Source organism: Zalophus californianus, chromosome 12 (assembly GCF_009762305.2).
Source record: "Zalophus californianus isolate mZalCal1 chromosome 12, mZalCal1.pri.v2, whole genome shotgun sequence".
Taxonomy (NCBI): Eukaryota; Metazoa; Chordata; class Mammalia; order Carnivora; family Otariidae; genus Zalophus; species Zalophus californianus.
The window spans coordinates 33290492-33314208 of NC_045606.1; the positions used below are offsets into that span (position 1 = coordinate 33290492).

At 39.2% G+C, this 23717-nt stretch overlaps 1 protein-coding gene across 4 annotated transcripts; it reads left to right on the top strand.

Moving 5' to 3' along the window:
- Positions 1-1526: 1526 nt before the first annotated feature.
- STEAP2 (STEAP2 metalloreductase) lies at positions 1527-21784 on the top strand. Of its 4 annotated transcripts, none has more exons than XM_027573488.1 (6): positions 2064-2335; positions 8115-8639; positions 11347-11874; positions 14306-14470; positions 16398-16545; positions 21614-21784. In XM_027573488.1, exons 1-6 carry the CDS (start codon positions 2240-2242, stop codon positions 21652-21654), a joined length of 1503 nt encoding a protein of 500 aa, XP_027429289.1. In that variant the 5' UTR covers positions 2064-2239; the 3' UTR covers positions 21655-21784. The 4 variants fall into 4 exon arrangements, with proteins under 4 accessions (XP_027429290.1, XP_027429289.1, XP_027429291.1 ...); XM_027573490.2 differs by having other exon boundaries at positions 8115-8299; positions 8432-8639; positions 16398-21784; XM_027573489.2 differs by lacking the exon at positions 2064-2335 and adding an exon at positions 1527-2054 and having other exon boundaries at positions 16398-21784.
- The last annotated feature ends 1933 nt before the right edge of the window (positions 21785-23717 follow it).

Below are 23717 nucleotides of genomic sequence, written 5' to 3' on the forward strand. Positions count from 1 at the left end.
CTCAGTTGGTTAAGCGACTGCCTTCTGGATCCAGCCTCGCATCAGGCTTCCTGCTCAGCGGGAAGCCTGCTTCTCCCTCTCCCTCTCCCATTCCCCCTGCTTGTGTTCCCTCTCCCGCTGTCTCTCTGTGTCAATTAATTAAATAAAATCTTAAAAAAAAAATCTAAAATATACAGTTTAGGGGCACCTGGCTGGCTTAGTCGGTAAAGCATGCAACTCTTTATCTCTGGGTCCTGAGTTGGAACCCCAAGTTGTGGGTAGAGATTACTGAAAAAACTAAAATCTTTAAAAATAAATAATAATAATTTAAAATAAAATAAATGGTTTACATGTTTAAGTTCTAGGATAGTTAGAAAGTGTTATATTTTTAAATAAACCTTTGTGAAAGTTATATAATAGTATTGTTTTAAAAAAATGAGAAAGCTGCATACTTTTCATTAACTAAGACTCATGAATTTCCTCTACTTGTCCTCCAGAAGTGCTTAAAAAAAAAGCTAATTTCATTATTTGAGAGTAGTATTGAAGTAAAAAAATAAAAATTGGTATAAAATTTAACTATTTTTTTTCCAGTTACCAAAACGGAAAGAATTTCACCAGCTGTCAATACCTCAACATCACAAGCTTAGCTTATGCCTCAATTTGAAACCTTAATAATATTTGGCGGTGGGGGAGGGGGCAAATGTCAAGTCAAACAAAGAATGTATTTCCAAAGCAGCATTTGCAAAGGTTAATCTGAGTGGACTACAGAGGGGAAAGTGCAGTTGTCCAATGATCGATCCAAGACCCCCTTCTTGGCTTTTTTTCCTGGTTAATAAACCACCAGGGAGAGATAATTTTTAAACTTAATTTCTGAAATAAGAATTTACTAACGTATAAAAAATTTTACCCAAATTTGAGAATTTTCCTAAATTGATTTTCATTGTGAGATTAAAGATCTCTTGCAAAAGATAAAGGAGTCATGACTACTTGGTAATCTGCAGGGAGAAAATTTACAGAATCCCAAAGCCAGAGCCCTTACAGCTCAGAGATCCCCTGGGCATTCAAGGCCATTGTGGCCCTGCCTGAGAGTGAAGTGGCTTTCCCAGGAACACAGTTCTCCTGACTCCCGGTCTAACCCTCTGTTCCCCAACTCCGGAGCTGGCTTGGCACCCGCTACAGTGAAGGTCAAAGTCAACAGACTAATCTGCAGTCCGCTGGCTGTGAGGATCCTTCTATCTGAGGGAGTTTTAAAATATGGTTCATGAAAGGGCATGTCTAAACACTTCATTACAAAGACACAATCCAGACAAAAGATGGTTTGGGTGGGTAGAGGTGAGGGAAAGAACACGTAGAGGAAAAAAAGCGCAGTTTCTTGGAGACTTGTCAGGAGCTGAGAGTATGGAAGAGGGAATGGGGAGGGGGTGGGGCACGGCGTAATAAAAAGCCAAGCGTAGAATGGAAAGGCGATTACGCAGCACAAAAGCAGTGGAATAGAGAAGTGGGCTTGATTTTTCTAGAGCTGCTTCAAAAGGAACCACGGAGGAGCCTTGCGGAGACTGAGGGCGGGGTGCGGGGCGCAGGCAAGCAGCAGATCCTCCGCAGCTCCCAGGCCGGGGGATACTCAAAGCTGGAGCGAAGCAGCCGAGGTCCCCGCGGCACTGCTTGCCCGGGTCGGCGCTCACGGCCCTCCCCCAGCTCTCTTCGCGCCCCACCCCCGACCCCTCCGAGCTCCCGGGCGCCGCACCGCTCCCCACCTCCGCTCGCGCGGCCCTCCAGTCGGCGTTCCCGGGCCCGCTCGGCGTTCGGCGCCCTCCCCGCGCGCAGCCCCTAGCGGCGCGTCACTGCGAGGCCGGCCTCCGCGCACCTCCCTCCTCCTCCTCCCCCTCCTCCTCCTCTCCCGCAAGACGCGATCCAGGTTGGGGAGGCGGGGAAGCAGCCGGAGCGCGACAGCCGCGGCAGCCACTCTGCAGCCGCCCGACGGAGGCGCGGTCCCTAGGCCCTGGTGCCCGGGCGGGCCCCTGGGGGAGTGGGTGCCGCCGCCAGGCTCACCCCAGCCCGGCGTGGGGGGCGCAGAGGTGAGCGGGTCGGGGAGGAGCGCGAGACCAGGTGGCGGCGGCGGGGTTGAGGGTCGAGATGCAGTCGTCGCCACACGCTGCCTGGGTCCTCCCCGGATTCCGCGCCCTCTGCGGGCGTCCGTCCTCATCTCCTGGCACCGGGAGGTGGGGAGCGGGAAGGCGGGGGAAGGGTGTCTGTTCCATCGATGGCGCCTTCTACTCCTCTTGGTCTTCCGCGAGCTCCCCAGAAAGTCCTGAGGCTGGGCCCAGGAGAAAGGAGGCCAGGAGAGACACCGTCCCAGGTAGGATGTGCCCCACAGGAAAAGGACGGGCAGGTTACCTTCGCCTTCCTGAGAGTCTAGCTGCCACTGGGGGTTCAGGCGGCGCATCTCACAGAATATCATGCAGCGCTGCTTTGCGAAAAAGTGTTTCTAGTAGTCATTTTGTTTATTAGCCAATTATGCGACCCTGGTGTGTTAAGGCCATTATGTGTTAGGAGGTAATTGGCCTCTTCTTTGAAGTGTCCTAAATTATCTTTGAGCCCCGTGTTCAGCCACAGCCAAAACTTGTTGAAAATTATGCCCTAAAAATCTTGCTCTTAAAATAGAGCAGAGATAAAATTTTGTCCAGAGATTTCCGTTTATTATCCTCCCCACCCCTTGGAGAAGGATTGGTGTCAGTTTTGGCTCCGCAGGCAGTTCGTTTTTTAGATGGAAAAACTTATTCCGGGCCATGGTTAATTATCACTCATCACTGTGGTGGGTGAAATTCGGAGAAGTAGAATTTGAACTCCTGCTCCTTCCCCCACCTACAGGATTGAGATTGAGTCCTAGTAACAGCCCCACTCCTGGGAACCCTGAAAATTCTCTCCAAAACACCTCCTCCAGGCCTCCCTGCCCGGCCCCACCCCCACACAGTCTTTCCACTTTTATTATTTCTTGGTTGTGTTGATCTCTGTTTATTTTTTTCTTTTAGTGAGTCTGTATTTTTTTTACCTTGCATCTCTCCCTCTCTCGTTTCCAAGCTTAAAAGCTATTGACAGAAGACCAATACCCATCCTAGATATTTTGCAGGCTATTTAGAAATGGTTTGCAGTTTCTTTCACTTAGCTAGTCAGTCTTTGCGGGGGGGGGGGGGGGGGGGGGGGAGGGTTGAGACAATATAAACAATGATAAATTGAGCTAATTGTACAAAAAGGAAATGAAAAGCTGTATTCCAGCCACTTTTTGTTTTACTGGTGACATGGGAAATATACTTGTAGTGAATGAGCGTAGTTATATTTTAATACTGAAAATGTAGCACAGATGAAGGCAAATACACTTTTAAAGAAAGGATCATAAATGAGTAAGAAAGGTGAGAAAGAGGGTACCTCAGAAGTTGGAAAGAGTAGGACTGCAGTTTCCAAAAAGGACACAATCAGGACATCAGGAGAGGCGTTTATTCTGTGCTCAGCCAGTAACCATGACATTGACATATCACTTACTTTGGGCTGCCATGTCTTGATCAGCAAAGAGAGGGATCTGACCTATAGACCTGTTACATCTCTTTTGGTCCTCACATTTTTTTGATACATTCAACAACAAAGAATTCTTATTGCATTCTTATTTACAGGGCTGATTCAGTGTCTGGTGGGGACCCACATCCTGGTTCATAGACTATCGTCTTGCTGTCCTCAACTTGGCAGAAAGAGAGAAAGAGCTCTCTAAGGTCTATTTTATAAGGGCACTAATTCCATTCAGGAGAGTTCTACCCTCATGACCTAATCGCCTTCCAAAGTCCACACTTTCTAATACTTTCCATTGGGAGTTAGGATTTCAGTATCAGAATTCGAAGTGGCAGGCGGGGGGGGGGGGGGGGGGGGTAGGGGTGGGAACAGAAGCATTCAGTCCTTAACAAGAGTTGATCTTTTTAAGCAAGTGACCATAACTATATGCTGTGGAATCTAGGGTGGGTAAAGAGAAACCAGGAGGAGGCTGATGGAGAGTGAGAAAAGAGTGATCAGTGCATCAGCTTTCTTCCGCTGACTTGAATTATCACTGCAACTCTTTGACTAAGATTATTGGAAGGCTCCGAGATAGTGTTTGGAGATGTCAGAAAGTGAACGACTCAGTGGGGTGGAGCAGAGATTCATTGTTTTTGATGAATGACTGATGGAAACAAGAGGCCATGAGGTTGAACGCCTTACCCATTTGAATGAAGACATCCTGGAGAAGGATGACAGCTGTTGGTTGGCCCAGAGAGGAAGACTATGTGTGGTAGACTATGTTTGTCAAAGTCACTAGTGATAGAGTAAGCGAGAAGTCTGTAGATGACAACAGTGCTTAGAGGGAGGTTTTACGAGGTGCCGCGAGCCTCAGAGGAGCTGAGTGTCTGTAGGAGAGGAGAAGAAAGGTTCAGATGTGGCCTTCCAAAGTCAAAAATACACCTACCCCATCTCGTGGCCCTGGGGGATTACAGTTTGTTGATAACCTATCTAAATCATCAGGTTGTAGATGTCATCCAGATCTCTGAGGACAAATTAACGCCCTAGATGTTTATATGTGAAACAAATTAGGTTCTATTTATATAGCATAACAGCTGCCATTCAGCCAGAGGAATGTCAAGGAAACCCTTCTAAAAATCTTAGGAGGCCACGTAGCTGATTATAATCCAGTTCTTTGACCCTGATGATATACTTGAAGTATTAAATGCAAACAGCAGGTCAGATGGCCATTCAAGAAAACTGTGACCTTGAAATTTCAAGGAACCCCTGTGCTACTTAAATACACTTTTAAATCAAGCTCATAGAGTTGAAGTGTCAAAGTGTTAAATATAAAGTGATATTACTATTATTATATAGCTGTAAGACTTGGAAACAAAAGGGTTTTAATATTGGACTGCAGGAGTCACGTACAACCTCTTTGTTTCCCATGTAACAAAGGAAACAGACTCAGAAAACAAGATTTCAGGAGCCTCAACCTGTCCTTCCTCCTCAATACCTCAACAACAAAACTTTCCCTCAATGCCATAGTCTTAATTCTTTCGTCTGTATTACCTGGAAATAGCATTAAATGAAAAGGTAGAGAGACTCTAGGGCCTTGCTAGTCAAAGTGTGGCCCATGAACCACTAGGACCAGGGGCATCACCTGGGAGCTTGGGAGAAACAGCATCTTGAGCCTCATACCAGACGTAGAGAATCAGAATGTGCATTTTAACAAGATCTCATATTCACATGGAAGTTTGGTAGGCAGCATTCTAGAGCAAGTGAGTCCACTTGGAAAACCATCCACTCCAATCAGCAGGGCCTCTGATGCCTGGAGAGCTGGAGTCCCTTGTCAGACAGAAAGAAAACATACCATCACTGGACCATTCTGGGATGTTATGACCATTCTGAATGTTATGAAACAACAGGAACAAAGTATGCTGTGCAGTGGGATGACACATTTTAAGGAGTGGTACTGACCTTTCCAGAAAGCGGAGAAAGGGATATTGCAAAATATTGAGTGGTCCTTCTGACACTGCTCCTGCCAGAGGAGGAGAGGGGGAGGGGCAGCACGCATGTTCCTCAGCTTCCTGCATTCGGGGCAACTGTTACTCTCTGGCTAGTGTTATTTTTCATTATTACAAACAATGCAAAAATGAGCATAATTGAGGATCAAAAAGCCACATTTGTTATTTCCAAATACCAAACAAAATATTGGCTTGAATCCTGAATCGTTTAATAGAGTTGTTTTCAAACGTGGCCACATTAGAACACCCGATGATCTTAAAAAAAAAAAAAAATCCTGATGCCCAAGCTGGACTCCAGAGCAATTAAACACAAATCTGGGTGGAGGTGACTAGGTATCACTGCGTTTTAAAGTTCCTCAGGTCATTTCAGTGTGCAGCTAGAGCTGAGAACCACTGCTTTAGTAGCTCTGAGATTACAGTTCTGCCTCTCCACTTACTCAAGTGATGGGGTCCTCTGTGATTCCCAGAGCACCAGGCAGAGTCAGCAAGCCTCACGCTCTTGCTTGTGTGTGTGAAAGCCAACGGGGCAATTTGGGAGATGCCACAATCTCTACTCAGAAGAACTCGGGACTGGGATATAGGCAGGACACTTGGGTTCCTGTGTGTGAGTCTAGTAACTCTTTTCCCCCTTAGGCAACATATATGATTAGGGGTAAGTTGGCCAGGTCACCTTGGATTGTTGAATGAAATGAGCACTGATTTAATGACTTTGGTTCCTTTAACTCCTCTTGATTCCTAAGATAGCCCATGATATCTCCAAGAGGATGTTGATGTTTTGTATTACTCCACGACCTCTGACCTCTGCTTGGCCTTTTGAGTGCATGGGAAGCAGATAATTACCACCCCTTCTATCTTGAAAAGTGTGAAATGAAACGTGTAATAGATTCAAAAATAGTGCATTTTCTCCTTTCCCAGGATCTGAGTTAGACATTAAGATCACTAGCTAATGCTGAGGAGTGAACCACGGCCAGAGAAGGAGGAATATACTAACCTGAGCACAACCATCACTGTTCCAGTTTGCCCCACCACCCCCCTAAAGAAAAAGCCCTTTCTTAAATTCTGTACCTGCACCAAAGTGACACGTGCCTTAGCTGGACTGCCTGGGTTCTAATCCTGGCTCCCCGACTTTCGCACTCATCACCCTGGACAAATTACCTTCTGCTTGCCTCAGTTTCCTCATCTTCTAAATGGGCGTGACAATATTAGCACCTATCTCATAGAGTGGTCATGGGGTTCAGTCTGTTAACACAAAGAGCACAAACAGCTGGTACACAGAATGTGCTTTGTGAGTATTAGGTAATATTTTTTTTTAGGATGAACTTACAGGTTTTTTGGAGTCATTGTGATCATTGTGATCCATTTGTAGGGTAAAAAGTTGAGCTTGTCTGTGTCTAGTCCAAATTTTAAATTTTGTAAAAACCCCCAAAACATGTTTTTTGAAGCATTCTATCTGTTCCTGTAAAATCCATTAAATCCTCTGTGGTGACCGACATCTGCTGTAAGCATAAAAGAAATTGTACAATGGGGATGGAACAGAAGAGTATTTTTTGTACAGATCCAACAGCGACACTGATTCATGGCCATCTGATGTGTCTTCTTGAGCAAGTTATTACAAATATCAACATTTCAGATGTTAGTCACTTAAGTAAAAGAATTTGACAGATTTTTTCAGGAAAAATAACTGCATCGTATTTTATGAAGCCAACAAATAAAAGGGGAAGAAAAAGATTTCATAAGTATTGTGTAATTTCAGACCATAAAAAAAACATTGCGAATCCCATTTTCACTGGAAAACTTGCTCAAGAAATGATAGAATATCATTGCTTGAGAAATATCCCTTCTATCATGAATGATAGAAGTCAGTGCTATTTAATTAATCCTTCGTTATATTTTGAAGTCTGTTTTTCTTAAAATATTTAAATGCCGGGGAGGGGTTCATTTTTTATTAACTGATTTATCTTACTCTCATTTAATAATAAGGTCACTCGTTAGCTATTGAGGTACTTAGGATAATTTATAGACTCCACCCCGAATGATAATAGCCAGGTTTAAATAGGTGTTTTTTGTGGCTTTTCTGTCTGCTGTTGTCGTGTATACCCTCACAGGCTAGCACAGTCCTCGCCACCTCTAGTGGCATTTCTGACTGGCTGCCTCTGATCTGGGTAATCACTTGGTAGAACTGTGTTTTTTAAAAAATCCTAGGTGAAAACTTCAGTCTCTTGCCTTTTGTGCTCTGCTTCTTGAAGAGAGGTCAGGAGACCAGCAGCACTGGCACCACCTTGTTAGAAAGGGAGACTCTTGGGCCTCACTCCTGACCTACTGAATCAGAACCTGCATTTTAACAAGATTCTCGGGTGATTCATGTGTACATTAAATTTTTAGAAGCCCCACTTTAGCATATCAACTTTGTGACAGTTCATTTTTCTACTCTGACATCCTTTTTTAGCTTACAAGTTGTGTCTGGCTGGGTTCAAGGTTTTTATAGCTTGCCAAAATATTTTACCTCTAGAAATGAGGGGTGTTATTATAATGTCTGGAAGTGGATGAATGCTTGGTAATAGGTAATTGATGATTTTATTTTCTCTCCCCTAGGATTTCTCTGGTGATCTTGAAAGAGCCCGTATCATGGAATCGATCTCTATGATGGGAAGCCCTAAGAACCTTAGCGAAACTTTTTTGCCAAATGGCATAAATGGTATCAAAGATGCAAGGAAGGTCACTGTGGGTGTAATTGGAAGTGGGGATTTTGCCAAATCGCTGACGATTCGACTTATAAGGTGTGGCTATCATGTGGTTATAGGAAGTAGAAATCCCAAGTTTGCTTCCGAATTTTTCCCTCATGTGGTTGATGTCACTCATCATGAAGATGCTCTCACAAAAACAAATATAATATTTGTTGCTATACATAGAGAACATTACACCTCCCTTTGGGACCTGAGACATCTGCTTGTGGGTAAAATCCTGATTGATGTGAGCAATAACATGAGGATAAACCAATACCCAGAATCCAATGCTGAATATTTGGCTTCATTATTCCCGGATTCCCTGATTGTCAAAGGCTTTAATGTTGTCTCGGCTTGGGCACTTCAGTTAGGACCTAAGGACGCCAGCCGGCAGGTATGTAGTTTTTTTTTAATTTTTAAAATTTTAATTTCTTCTTATTTAATTATTGAAGTGGAGTTGACATACAGTGTTATTAGTTTCAGGTATGTAAGATCGTGGTTCAACAATTCTGTACGTCACTCGGTGCTCACCACGAGAAGTGCAATCACCATCTGTCAGCGCACAACATTATTACAATACTATTGACTGTGTTCCCTCTGCCGTACTTTTCATCTCCGTGGCTTACTTATTTTATAACTGGAAGTTTGTACTTCTTAATCCCCAATTTTATTGGTATTTATCTGGTATTTTGTATTTACATAGTGAAACAAATGTCATACATTTAAAAACCACATTCTGACACTCTCCAGTGATTATCATTTTGAAAACCGTGTATGAGCCCCTGAAAATTCATGCCCTGACCTTGTAAGGGTACATTTCTATCCCTATAAAATAATGTGGATAGTTGAGAAAATTACTTGGACTTCCCTGTCATAACCAGCTAATTCAGGAAAGGGCAAAGTTGGCTGACGAATAATGGGACACATTGCACTGCGTTGGGTCTCTCTGGGCTTCCTCAAAAATAGAAACAATAAGAAACAGGTCTTTTTTCCACCTCTCTCTATCTCCCCAACTCACCTCTTCCCTCCCTCTCGCCCCCCCCCCCTTCCTGGCAGCTATTTGGTAACAGTATTCCATCTGTGTATGAAACACTATTTAGTATGATCCTCAAGAAGAATGCTTTAGAAGTACCTTTTTATTTTATGACGATTATTTGTTAGAATTTAAAATAGTGCAGTTCATTTTATTTAAAGTGTAGATTTTAATCTGTGTGGGGAGGTAGATTGGATTTCTTAGGTTCTTTTTTAGGGTATGGGTTCTATCTAGTTCAACTTGAGAATAAAGCAGATGGGGAGCTCCATCAATGCCTTTATGGAACAAGACCTTTTAAAAGTAAACACAAAATAGTGTACCTTAAATATTTTTTAAAGGTGTAGTTATGCATTATAGATGAGCATGATGATAAAGTACTTTCATTATTTTTGTTCATAAAGACAGTTCATGCCTTAGATTCAGTGCCTTAGAAAATGAATTCAAGTATCACCATGATAACCATTCACTTTCAAGTCTTTAATTTGGAAGACTAATAAAAGATTATACACTTTCTAAATCCTTTTTTCTTTTGGATATCCATCAAAGTTTAGGAATGGATACATACTAAACAAACTAGGGATAAACCTAAATTTAATCCTTTGCCCATAATTGTGGTAATTTTAATTCTTTAACAACTACAAAAAATACAAACTACAAAAAATATGGAATTGAATTCAAAGTGAGCTACAGAAATAGTTTCATTTGTATTCCATAGTCCTGCCTTTGTTATGAATGTTTGATTTATACATTTAGGCTTGTAATTAAATGAATTTTAAATTTATTTAAATTTAAATGTTAAAGTTTATAGGTTATATTTATAGTTAAATTTTATTACAGGGTTTGTTTTTTTTTACAAGAAATAAAAAGGTCAGCATTGTCACAGCTGTAATAAATTAATTTAGAATGCTTTTCTTTATTTCTTTGGAATATAGGTATTCTTCCCCACTCCACTTTAGAAATTCATGAAAATTTGTGTAATAATATAGACTTTGTTATTCATCTGGCTAACGTTAGGTAAGATTAATAATCCAAAGAGCTCTACATTGTCAGCATAGTGCAGATTTTAGCATGCAAATATTTCAGTGCGGTCTGTTCCAGAGACCTTATATAAACATCTTCAGGGATATATTTAGGAATTTGTTTTCCCCAAACATTACCCAGAGATTTTACGGCAATATTTTGCTAGCCCTGAGTGAGATGACCTACCCATAAGTAATAGTGGCTCATGTGCTGAACAAGTATTTGTTGAATTCTCAACTACAGTAATATTTCTAAGAGGTTTAGGTAGTTTGAAAGTCCAACCTCACCCCCACCCGTCACTTCATTATATAGAAGTAACACCTTAATCTTAGATAATGGCAGTTGCTTTACCATTTAAATTAAGCCTTATAATAACCATTTTTCCCCCACACAGGTATAGTATCCTTATTTACAGATGAAAGAATTTCATATTCTGATCAATGAAGCAATATAATAATAACTTGAGATTATTCATGGTTTTTCAGATAACTTGGTGAATCGGCTTCTAAGCCAAAGATAAATTTTACAAATAGTACAGCATTGTGACATAAGTTAGAGATTTTTAATTGCAAATTCAACCATCCAAAGTCCATGCCCATCTTCTCTCTTGCTGAATGTAAAGGACAGTGCTTGTAATCCCTCTGCTAGACAGAATCACTGTAGTCTTAGAACTAGATATTGTCCTCGGAAGCCTGGGGAGCCCGCCCTACCCTAAACTCCACCTAGACCTTACCTTGCCACTACTGAACCACACATTCTAGAAACCTTTCTTTCCTCCTCCTTCCTTCCCCTGTGGATGCCCCGATCCCAGGTTCCAGCAGGTTTTTCCTGCATTTTATTTTCATGTCATCACAGGTAGCAAGGACTTTGTTGTTTCTATGACACAGTTTTAACCTATTAATAAATAGATTAATATGTTAATAAATGCTTTATCTCAACTTTTTTGCATCACTCGAGGTTATCACATGCTCCATACGTGAAGTGGAGCTTGTGAACGTCACCATTTTTATAAACAATAGTAATGATGAGTCTTTTGTTTTTGCCACAGGTCTATATATGCAGCAACAATATTCAAGCTCGACAACAGGTTATTGAACTTGCCCGCCAGCTGAATTTCATTCCTGTTGACTTGGGATCATTATCATCAGCCAGGGAGATTGAAAATTTACCCCTGCGACTCTTTACTCTCTGGAGAGGGCCAGTGGTGGTCGCCATAAGCCTAGCCACGTTTTTCTTTCTTTATTCCTTCGTCAGAGATGTGATACATCCATATGCTAGAAACCAGCAGAGTGATTTTTACAAGATTCCTATTGAGATTGTGAATAAAACCTTGCCCATAGTTGCAATTACTTTGCTGTCCCTGGTATACCTAGCAGGTCTCCTGGGAGCTGCTTATCAGCTTTATTATGGCACCAAGTATAGGAAATTTCCGCCTTGGTTGGAGACCTGGTTACAGTGCAGAAAGCAGCTTGGATTACTAAGTTTTTTCTTCGCTTCGGTCCATGTTGCCTACAGCCTCTGCTTACCAATGAGAAGGTCAGAGAGATACTTGTTTCTCAACATGGCTTATCAGCAGGTATGGAACATGCTTGTTATTCATCAGATACTAGTAAAATACCTTATCAGTATAATCTGTAAAATGTGAGATTTAAAATAGTGTCAAATTTTACAGACCTTGTGATAGAAATTTTGGCATATTTAGGGAGGGGAAAGAATTGTTCTTTATACGATGTTTCTGTATAAGAATTATGTGGCCGATTCAAAATCATTTAGGCTAAAAGCTGCTACTATACCTTTCTTTGAAGAGTAAGAACAGAAATAAAGGGCTAGTAGGTTTTTTCATTCTTTTTTTTATGTTATGATTGCAATGATTGCTTTTAGCATTAAACAGTTATTTCAGTGTTTAATTTGGCCATGTTCTGTGAAATGATGACGTTCTCAGTAAACATGCGATAAAATTAGAACCACAGAAAATACAAAACAGAATAGGAAGCCAAGATCAGGAGGCATACATTTACAAGGCTTTTGTTATCAAAAAGAGGAGGAAATTACTCAGGTGAAGCTTTAGTTCCCTCACGTGAACCTTTATAGCACTCAGCTCTGAAAGAAAATCTCACAAAGCTCCATGCAAGGAGCTTGATAATGGAGCCGAGTATGAGTTTCCTCAATAATTCCCATTCAAAAAAAAAAAAAAATTCCCATTCAGCAAATGTAACATGAGGGGTTTCACTGATGCTGTTTGATGTAGCATTTACCAGTGACAGCGAGGACACTGCACCAAAACAAATGGGAGCTTTTGCATTTCATAAGGAACCAAGGCATCATGATCCAAGTATGTAGTGCTTGGAACTTTGGCCTGTTTCAACAGTTTCAACCTAGAATAATGTGAAAAAAATTAGTAAATTGATGTTCTTTAAGCCATTGTCTCTGTAAAACCCTTCTTCTCTTAACTGAATACTAAGGCTTTGATAACTGCTCCACCAGCTCCCTCACTGGGCGTGAAGTTGTTTGCGCAGATCTCAGCTCCTCACGGAAGCCGAGCCTGGACACCATTTTAAATTCTTCAAGCTGCTTCCACCTCAACCCTTACCCTCCCCCTCCCTGAGGCCCTCCTACTCTGCTCTTCTTTCACTTTTTTCAATAGCGTTTACCACCTCCTGATTGATACACTTTATGTTTTCCTTGTTTATTGTATGTACAATAAACTGCTTACCAGTGAGAAGGTCAGAGAGATACTTGTTTCTCAACATGGCTTATCAGCAATAAGTTCATCAGAATGTAAGTTCATGAGAGGAGGGACCTTTGTCTGCTTTGTTCACCGATAGATGCCTAATGCCTAGAACTGTGCCTGGCACCTAGTAAGGCACTCACAAAGTGTATCTGTGGGATGAATGAACGAACTGGGAGGCCGGGTCGGTGCAGGTTGTAAGTTCTGGGTCTACCGAGGTATGTTGCTGTTCTGTATTGTTGTATAGACATGAAACAAGATAATAAGAGCCTTTTTCCACAGAGGAGCTCTGTGGCTTTTTTCGGGATGTTGGTATGATTGTTCCAGGGGCCTAAGGCTCAGAGCTAGCTTTTCTTTTTTTTTAAATTCCAAGTTTGTTTGGTTAACTGGAACTGGACAGAGTTAAACTGTGTTAAGTTAGAATCTGTTAGCTATGAGTAGATACTTATTTAAATCAAAGCTTTAGCCCAGGGAGTCCAACCTTTGATTTATACTCTAATTATATTGTTTACATGTAAACAGACAATTCTGAAAGTAGTCCCTATAGAGAATACCACACATTCAGAGTTAATCAAGTCTGACTTGATTATATAGGTATTATCAATGTAAGGAAAAGACATTTGGAAAAGTACTATAGAGGAATGAGGCAGTAGGACAGTTGGAAAAGATTATCAGTGAGGCAATTCAAGAGACTAAATATTTGCGTTCAGTCTGACTTTATCCATAGGGAAATCTCAGCTTCCTGAGGAAAAGAAAGTAAGAAAAAAGAAATAAATTACATACAAATATTCTTCAAGTGAGAAAGAGAGATGCATAATTTAGAAATTCTCTTCCTGGATTCTAAGTTGATCCAAAGCCAGGATGTACCCAAAATAGTCAACCGAGTTTAAACCAACTTAGAAAAGTACCTCAAAACTAAGTCTAACTGCCAGTACTTTTTTTATGTCACCTTGGAACCAACCACTTGGCATTCCTGGTCTTGGGACTCCAGACTCCCTGTAACTGTGATATATGACAGTGTAGGTGGCAGATTTACCCACCGCCTCGCATGTATGCAAGGAAAGAGAGACTTAGTCCTCCTTTTATTTAACTCTCTCTTCTCTTCTCCCCACATCTGGCACAATACCATCCGGTAATAGGTTCTCCATCCCAGTCTGTTAAATTGAAAAACTACAGCTTAAATATCTCTATATATGATGTATTCTTATGCCAAGAGTGAACTGTGCTGAATCTGTGAATATTCTGCCAAATAGAGGAAATTCACATTTACTCTCATTAGGTTCATGCAAATATTGAAAACTCTTGGAACGAGGAAGAAGTTTGGAGAATTGAAATGTATATCTCCTTTGGCATAATGAGCCTTGGCTTACTGTCCCTCCTGGCAGTCACCTCTATCCCGTCAGTGAGCAATGCTTTAAACTGGAGGGAATTCAGTTTTATTCAGGTACGTGGGTTTTTTTGGTGAGAGGTTGGGCGGCACAGAATTTAAGTGTTAAGTACAGTTTAATTTTAAATATGCTTTTTTTTTTTTAAAGAGTGCGTTTGGGGCTGCATTTATGTATCTAGCTCAAGAACGACAATTGCTGGAAGCTTGCCTAGGACCATTCTGGTTTAGTAAAGCAAAAGACCAGTACAGGATTCTACTAGAAGACTTTGATAGCACTGCCTACTGTATTATGGATAAAGTTTGTTTTAAAAAGAAAAAAAATGAAGGTGGGGGATGGGTAAGCTTAGATCAAGTTCAGTGCCAAAAGTCAGTTTGTTACTCAACCAATGGGTGAAGAATTTCTTTATATTTTGAGTCACTCTCATCTGGCTAGAAAAATCTCATTAATTTGAATTCAAGTGGGGAGGTCAGTCTGGTCATTGTAAGAGAAATGTGTATGTAAACAAACAGACACAAATAGTGGCAAATCAGGTGACTGGGCTGATGGATTGCGACAAGCAACCACCCTTATGAATCTTGTTCGTATATGTATTTCGTGTATTAGTTGTATATATGTGTCTATGAGTATATACAAAAGGGTTTCAAAACAGCACTGTGTTCTTTAATAAACATTCACCTTCTCCAGTAAGAGTTCCTTAATAAATGTACATATTTATAAAATATGTAATTCAAACTTAGACCCCACCTATATGATTACAAAGTCAGTATTGGTTGTATCCAAATAGTTTATAGCACAATATGTGGGTGACTCTCATTTGGTGGTACACTCAATTCTGTTTTGTTTGTCTATTTGCTTGAGCTTTTTTTTCTTTTCAAGTCATCTAAAGAGCTCATTCAAGTTCAGGGCATCTCCCTGTAGAATTCATTTTTCCTTTTTGAAGGAAAGAAAACATACTTTTCTGACTGTCAGAAGGCCCTCTGGTAAAAGGTGTTAGATGGGTGCAAGTGATCATTAAACTGAGATGAGTAACTGCAAAACAACAGCTTTCTGCTAGAGAGTCGATCCTTTCCCAGTGAAGTTAGACTTTACATCATTAGACTGATGTAATGTTACCAAGACCGCTTCTCAAATTAAGCAATCAAACGTAGTAATTTAGGGAGCCCAGAATGCTGACCTTTTAGATTTTTACCTATGAACTGCTTAATGGAAGTACTCTTAATAATTTCATTTAATGTGGTCAGTAAAACCACATGTTTGAAATGTTATTCATATTACATACTAATACTATAAAATTTTTCATATTTACCTTCAGCTAGTATATATATGTGGGGCAGGGTGTGGGGGGAGTGTATACCCATGAGAATGCTTTTCAGCACTTACTTTTATTATATATGTATATGTGTGTGAATATATATATATATACATATATATATTTACATATTTTTTAATACACGTAACTGGTGGAAATGTGGATAACCTTTGTCAAGAAGTTTTGCAGTTTTCATCAGTACCCTTAAGGAAAACCCAGATGTTTTGACCAGTAATCCCCCTATTAGAAATAAGTTCTAAGAAAATAAACCAAAATATAGAAAAGAGCTTATAGTGGAGGAAAGTTGGAAACAGAGTAAATGATCAACAAAAAAGGAATGATTAAGTAATTTATAACACATCCATTCAATAGAATATTATATAGCATTTGAGTCATGTTTTCATATTTAATGACATGAGGAAAAGGTTCTTGATATAATAGAGTATTAAACTATATGCAGTGTGGCTTTATTTGTATAAAATAAGATGTGCAAACAAATATGTAATTTATGGAAATATTAAAATTGTTTAATTCAGTAGAGAACAAAGAGTAGCTCAGTAATTTAAGATAAAATAGTTTTAGCACACTATAAGTATGGTGTAGCTGGACAGGTTAATTTATGAGTTTGAATAATTTGTTCCTTATTCTCTGTTTTTCTTCCTCCTCTACTCAAGTCTACACTTGGATATGTCGCTCTGCTCATAAGTACTTTCCATGTTTTAATTTATGGATGGAAACGAGCTTTTGAAGAAGAGTACTACCGGTTTTACACCCCACCAAACTTCGTTCTTGCTCTTGTTTTGCCCTCAATTGTAATTCTGGGTAAGATCATTTTACTCCTTCCATGTGTAAGCCGAAAGCTAAAGAGAATTAAAAAAGGTTGGGAAAAAAGCCAATTTCTAGAAGAAGGTATTGGAGGAGCAGTCCCTCATCTCTCACCGGAGAGGGTTACAGTAATGTGATGATAAATGGTGCTCATTGATGCCATGTAGAGTTCCACTCATGCCATTGTTTTTATGACTTTCTTTATGTCATTTGCAAGTGCACTGTCAAATTGATGTGGGCTGAAATCTGTCCAGTAAGATCTCAACCAAATTAGTGGTAGGAGTTTCTTGAAATTAATTTTCACAGATGTCATATTTTGGCAATGTGAATTTTTGTTGTCAACTTGTCCATTTTGTTTTGCACAACCATAACACTCCTGTCATTTTAACAAACTGTATTCCATAATCAGGCAAAGATATTTCTGGTTAATAATATAGATACAACATAATGTTAAAAAGAAAACCAGCAGAATTTTAAGTTTTAGTATAATTTAATGGATATATATTTTTTTTTCTGAAGCTTACTTAAGGTTTTAATTGTTATCCAGCTCAAGAAATAGAAATGCATAATCACACATTAACTTTAAGAAAGGTCACATTACATTAGCATCTAGGCAGGGGTAAATGGTAACATTCCTATATTTTTCTCATAAGATCGATTTTGAAGAATGTAATTGTATGAACCAGTGTGATCTGTGAACAAACACAAATTAAAAAAAATAGAATCTGATATTTGAAATGCAATGGAGACATGAAATGCATACTGATAATATGTACCTCATGAAAGATTTTATTCCTTATCTTGTTACAGAGCAGTTTCATTTGCCTGTTATTATGTTGGTTAGGGAGAAGACCATGATATTTGGCTTCCAAAAGTGATTTTTCTAATGTGGTACCAAGCCTGGGAATCTTACAGTTGTTTTCACTTAGAGGGAAGGTGTGAAGTTTACCCACCAATAGTTGTTTGTCAGCTGATCTACGTTGTTGCACGTTGGTCAGACCCCACTTTTATCTGCTATAAGATTTTACTGACATTCGCTGAGGGATGGTAACATGCCAGGCACTGTTCTAAACAACTTTACTTATATTATCCCATGTTGATATTTACAACAACTCCACGACAGAGGTAGTTACTATTCTCATTTTACGTATGAGAAAACAGAAGGATAGAAGAGTAATTTGCCCAAGGTCATGCAGTTAGTAAGAGGCAGAGCCAGCATGCAAGTCGAGGCAGTCCCATTTCAGAGGCTCCAGTTTTAACCACCAGGCTGATGGTCCCTGCTCCATCCCCATGCGTTACCATCATGATGCCAATCTGGATGCTTCCTCTTTGGTCAGTAAAGGCATTGACATTCTTTACAGTGTGTTGTGGGTATCAAAAATTTATGAAAATATTACAGTCATAAATTTATGATTGCTTGTGGGATAAACTACAGTTCCTTACCTTGCAAGAGGATCTTGTCTGGGACATGACCTTGGAGACCCATGGTGGTCCAATATGATTCCCTATGCAGTGAGGGACTCCAGCAGAGATAGGACCATAGCAGTTTTAATGAATGGCTGAGGTCCTACAGAATCTTTAAAAATCCCTGTAGAATTTTTTCTCTTCCTGAGAAGTCCTCCTGCCTGTTCAACCGTTCATTAGGGAGCAGTTTGCAAGCATTAAGGATATTAAGAAAAGTGGTTAGGGGCGCCTGGGTGGCTCAGTCATTAAGCGTCTGCCTTCTGCTCAGGTCGTGATCCCAGGGTCCTGGGATCGAGCCCCGCATCGGGCTCCCTGCTCCGCGGGAGGCCTGCTTCTCCCTCTCCCACTCCCCCTGCTTGTGTTCCCTCTTTCACTGTGTCTCTTGTCAAATAAATAAATAAAATATTTAAAAAAGTGGTTAATTATAAATCTCTAGAGATATAATAATCATACATATTATTCATAAAATTTTTTAGTGCTGACATTCCACATTAAAATTGCATTTTGTTCAAACCTTGATTAGAATGCCCGACATTTTTTTCCCATTTGTTCTTTCCTTATTAAACTAGAAAGTTGCAGATAAGATACAAGTATATGCATTATGTAATTATATATCCTGAAATTATAACTTTTCTAAACTTACCCACTGAGGTACTACTGAATCCAGCCAAAATAAAAGGAGTTTTGGTGTGGGGGCAGAGGGAGAGAGAGAATCTTAAGCAGGCTGCTCACCCAGGGGCCCAATGGGGGGCTTGATCTCATGACCTGAGCCAAGATCAGGAGTCGGACAACTAACCAAGTGAGCCACCCAGGCATCCATAGAAGGAGTTTTATCTAGTTGGAAGCTACCTTCCCCACCATTGGCTCTTTCCCTACTGCTGCACCCTGTCCATTTGGTAAATCACTCATGAGTCTCTGGTGTTCTCTTCTTGGTGAATTTAAGTATCTTGTACTTCTTAATTGAGCTCTCCATTTTCTTTATTTTAATTCTGTTCTTTCCCTCTTGATAATCACTTACTTGCTAGTTTTTAGTAGGAATTCAGTTGGGTGATAACTTTTAAAGGGAAATACCCATAAACTGTTGTAGGGCATTACTGAAGTTAACAGCATATTTTCAATATTTGCTCCTCAAGTTTCACTCTCAAGACCATGCTTTCACCAGTTAATGTGAAAATACAATGAAATATTCTTAAAAGTTAGATGACTATTGAATTATATTGTTGCATGTGTATATTAAGTAGCCAATAATATAAATAACATCACTACTACAGATAAATGGGGCCTTTGAAAATGTGAAAATAAAAACAAAATTTATGAAAATGTATATAGGATGAAGCTTTTGTTTCAAATGATAATATCTCCTTTTTAGTACTACAAAGATGAAATAATTTTGAAGTTTTAGAATAAATGTAATATATTCATTATAATTCTAAATGTTTAAAAGCCTTTCTAAAAATACAGAAATATTGACTTTTATTTATTTGACTTTTATTGCTTTATTTTACCATTTTCTACCAGATTATTTTTCTTAGTCATTATTTCTCGTAATCACTTTTTTTTAAGTCATTACTCTGGCCTCAGAAGTAGGACTGAATTCTGCTCTTGCTAGGTGTGAGAAGGTGGTGGGAACTTTCAAGTAGTGCAGTTTGTTTCCTGATGTGTATTATGAGAAGTGCCCCTGAGAAAATTATAAGAATGTAGAAAATATACCCAGTCTTAATCCTATGCAAAAAAACGAAGTAATTTTTTCCTAAGAGGAAAATAATCATGGGCTGAATCATGCTATTTAGCGTTTGTGTGCAGATTTCATATGTCTCCTTTATTAAGAATATTTAAAACCATGTTTAAATAAGATTATATTCATGCTAACATATATTTTTCAAAGCATATATGGAAATTTAGCCCAGATTGTCTACATGTAGAGATTTTTATTTAAATTTTAAAATATTTTAAAGTATGAAGAAATTATATTTATAGGTATTTATCGGAGATAATTATTTTGTGCTACATACAGGATTGGCTAGTGAGCTCCAGTATTAAACTACCTGATTAATTTCTTATAAATTAGCCTAATCTTGACTTGATTAAGGAATTTTACTTTCAAAATTAATTTGATAATAGTAATTTAAGGTATATTCATACTCACAAATTATGAAAATTATTTGTGTAAAAGGGCTTCAAGAATATATCATATCCGATTTTTGTATTGTTTATCTTATGTAATATAAAATTTTAATTGTTTTTAATTGCCTTTTGCCATTAAACTGTTTCATAATAAATTCTGTACGAAGAGTTTTGCCCCCAAATAGAGGTTTATTTGTGAAATGTCAGGTTTCTTATGTGATATTTTAAATAAAGGACCCATAAATGTAACTCATAACTATTTCTTTAGGAATACTTTAAACATTGAACCTGCGTCAGTCTATAGAATCTCTGTTTTGAAATAAGTATTCAAACAGCCTAAAATTTGGTGTTGAAATTATTTTGTCAATTCCTGACTTAAAGTATTGCTACACATAGTATAACATGCCTCAGTCGTGTTAAGATTTCTACTTGTGATGTGTTGTCATGAAAAGGAGATAGATGCTCTACCCTCAGTTGTTCAGAAGTCAGTAAAATGGATTATGGTAAATATTCAGTATATGTAATTGCTCTAAATGAACCTGTACTGATTTTAGTGGAAACACAGTCTGTTCTTACCTTTGAACAGTGAATTTTACAGGAATGAATGGGTTCTTCAGGTTTTTTAATGCAAGAAAATTATAAAGTGCTAATATTCAGAGATTCTGTCCAAAACAATATTTAGTTCAGCCTAACACACATACATTCTGAGATTTTTTTTAATTTTCCAAATCCCCTTGGCCTTCCATCATGCAGTCATCCAAAATTAGGGCAGGCTATACATACAGGATTCTCCCAGTGGCTGGATAGGCTAAATTAAATCACCAAAACAGGTGCTTTTGTATGATTTTCAAGTTGCCAGCTTCAAGGAAGTATCCTCTTAAGATTTTCCTTGAAGGTCCTTCATAGCTTTGCAGGTATCCAGCCTGCACAGGAACTGGAAGTTGTCTCCCAATGTCTGGTTACCCTACTTCTTTAAAAGCTGCTGCCCATCACATTACTCAACTGCCCTTGCAGTTAGGTGTCCCAGTGGGACTGAGGGCCAGTGAGATGTAGGGGGACGTATGGGTAACTTCTTAGAAGTCTCTTCAAAGAAAAGCAGCATGTGTTCTTTATCTCATTCCTCCATCTTGCCGCCGGAATTGTGGATACAACAGGAGGCCTGGCAAATGTCCCAGACGACCAAGGCCACACCCTAAGGAATGCCAGTTAGAAACTAGAAAGATCTTGACCCCTTCACTATTCGACTCCCTTTTCCTATATTTGACCCACTGTATATTTGGGTTTCTTTATATGAAGTCAAAACAAATCCATTCTGGCCTTCAGTTCTTTGTTGTGATACTGTTTAACACTGTTTGAAATGAACTAGATTGCAGTAAATCTTACCTTTAAAAGTTTTTAAAGGATAATGTGCAATTCACATTAGAATTTATTTTCCACTGTTAATTATACTCATTTTCTTGCCTTGATCTTTCCTTAGATATTTTGTACCTGCTTGGAAAAATACCATCTTCTTTATGACTGTGTAATGGGTATTTGCTAAAACTCTGTAATCTCCAAAATATTGCTATCAAATTACATGCCATGTTTTTATATCATTCTCATAGATATGCCTTATGAACATCTAAATAAAAAGTATTATTTAATGTGTTTTGACTTCTCTTTTGAAATGTTATATACAAATGGATTTTTCTTTCTTACTGAATAATAATTTCAATATTTGATGGAGACCGTCTATTTCTTTGTAGAAGGATCTAGAAAGCAATTACATGTAATAGTTTTGGGGTTTTGGAGGTTTTGTTTGTTTGTTTTTGCCAAGATAGTCATTTAGGAAAATATCCATCGAATGAGGCAGTATTTTAAAAATTATTTCAGGGGCACCTGGATGGCTTAGTCCGTGGAGCATGCAACTCTTGATCTCGGGATTGTGAGCTTGAGCCCCACATTGGGTGCAGAGAGTACTTAAAAATAAAATCTTTAAAAAATTTTATTTCATTTTACTAGCATTCATTAAGTATCTTTAAACCAGGGCTCAACATATAATAGTCAAGCTATATTTTCTAAGCTCCCTGATAGCAAAAAAAATGTATCTCATTCACTAATATATTCCCAGTGTCTAATGCAGGATGGTTCTACAGATACTAATGAGATAATCAATGTTGACTCATCTTTAAAGAAAATTGTTATTTATCACCCTACATTCATGCAGCTGTGCCTGCATCCTCCTGCCCACACCCCTCCCCATCATTGTCTCTACCTCTTGCCTTGCCTGCTGGCCATCATCACCACCGTCACCACACTGTATTGAGGAGAAACGGACATTGGGGTCTGTGCACGGGATCCGGGGAAAGCTCTAGCTTCCCCCACAGCTGCCAGAAAATGTATGGGTGTTAATATCCTGAGAGTAGGGTTGCCAGGTAAAATACAGGACACTCAGTTATTAGGAAATGCAGACAAACAATGAATAATTTTTTATGTAATTCTATTACAAATATTGCATGGGATTTTTTTGTGTTTGCTAAATCTGGCAACACGACCTGAGGGTGATCTTTGACCAAAGAGATGTGGCACAAGAGGGAGCTGGTGGATAAATTCTCCCTTCCTTTCCCCCAGATAAGCTGTTCCTTAGTGCAGTAATTCTTAAGGCCCCCATGAAAATATCATAAAAGACTGAGCAGTTAATTAAACTGCACTTGTTCCAAAGCTATGGCCAGCTCAGTAAAACCTATATTTGCCTGCCTCAACTTCTACCTTTTCCTGACGTGCTTCCCAGAGAGAGTGCCACCCATTAAAGTGGCAGCAGGTAAATGTTTGTCATTTGTTTATGGTAGGCTCTAGAGAACCTAGGTTGGCAAATTAACTTTGGTAGTGGATTCTTCAAATAGAAAATGAAACATGACATAAATGATGATTTTGACAAAGCCAGGCACTGTAGGCTCAAAATTCAGATCGGTTGAGAACTCAGAGTGGCTACATCTCCCAAGGGCAGATTCACGTTGATCAAATATACAGTGATTGTTAAATCAGAATAGCCATTTATCACCACTGTGAGAAATAATCAATGTCCTATAGGTAAGGATACCAGCATTGCCTTAACTAAGCATATTCTATTCTTTAATTTGTTCTTCATAAGAATTTATATTATAACCCAAAGTATGCTGGGATCTGTTACAGACTGAATTATATCTCCCAAGAATTCATATTAGTTCATAGGGCCTTTAAAGAGGTAATTAAGTTAAAATGAGGTCATGTGGGTAGGCCCTAATCCAAGGATGACTGGCGTCCTTACAAGAGGAGATAAAGACACAGAGGGAAGACCATGTTATGACAAAAGGAGAAAATGGCCATCTATAAGCCAAGGAGAGAGGCCTCAAGAATGGAACCAATCTTGGACATCTTAATCATGGGGTTCTAGCCTCCAGATTGTGAGGAAATAAAATTTCTGTTGTGTAAGCCACCTAGTCTGTGGTAATTATTTTGGCAGCCCTAGCAAATTAATATAGAACCTGTGGAATCAGAGCAGGTCAAGTCAGTTAATGACCTTGAATAATTAATGTCATTGGAATAAACTTATCTGTTTAATC

Coding starts and splice junctions, on each gene's coding strand:
- STEAP2 (XM_027573487.2), top strand. CDS start 2,240: ATGGCGCCTTCTACTCCTCTTGGTCTTCCGCGAGCTCCCCAGAAAGTC. Junction 8,640..11,346: donor CTAAGGACGCCAGCCGGCAG/GTATGTAGTTTT, acceptor TTTTTGCCACAG/GTCTATATATGCAGCAACAA. Junction 14,471..16,397: donor GGGAATTCAGTTTTATTCAG/GTACGTGGGTTT, acceptor CCTCTACTCAAG/TCTACACTTGGATATGTCGC.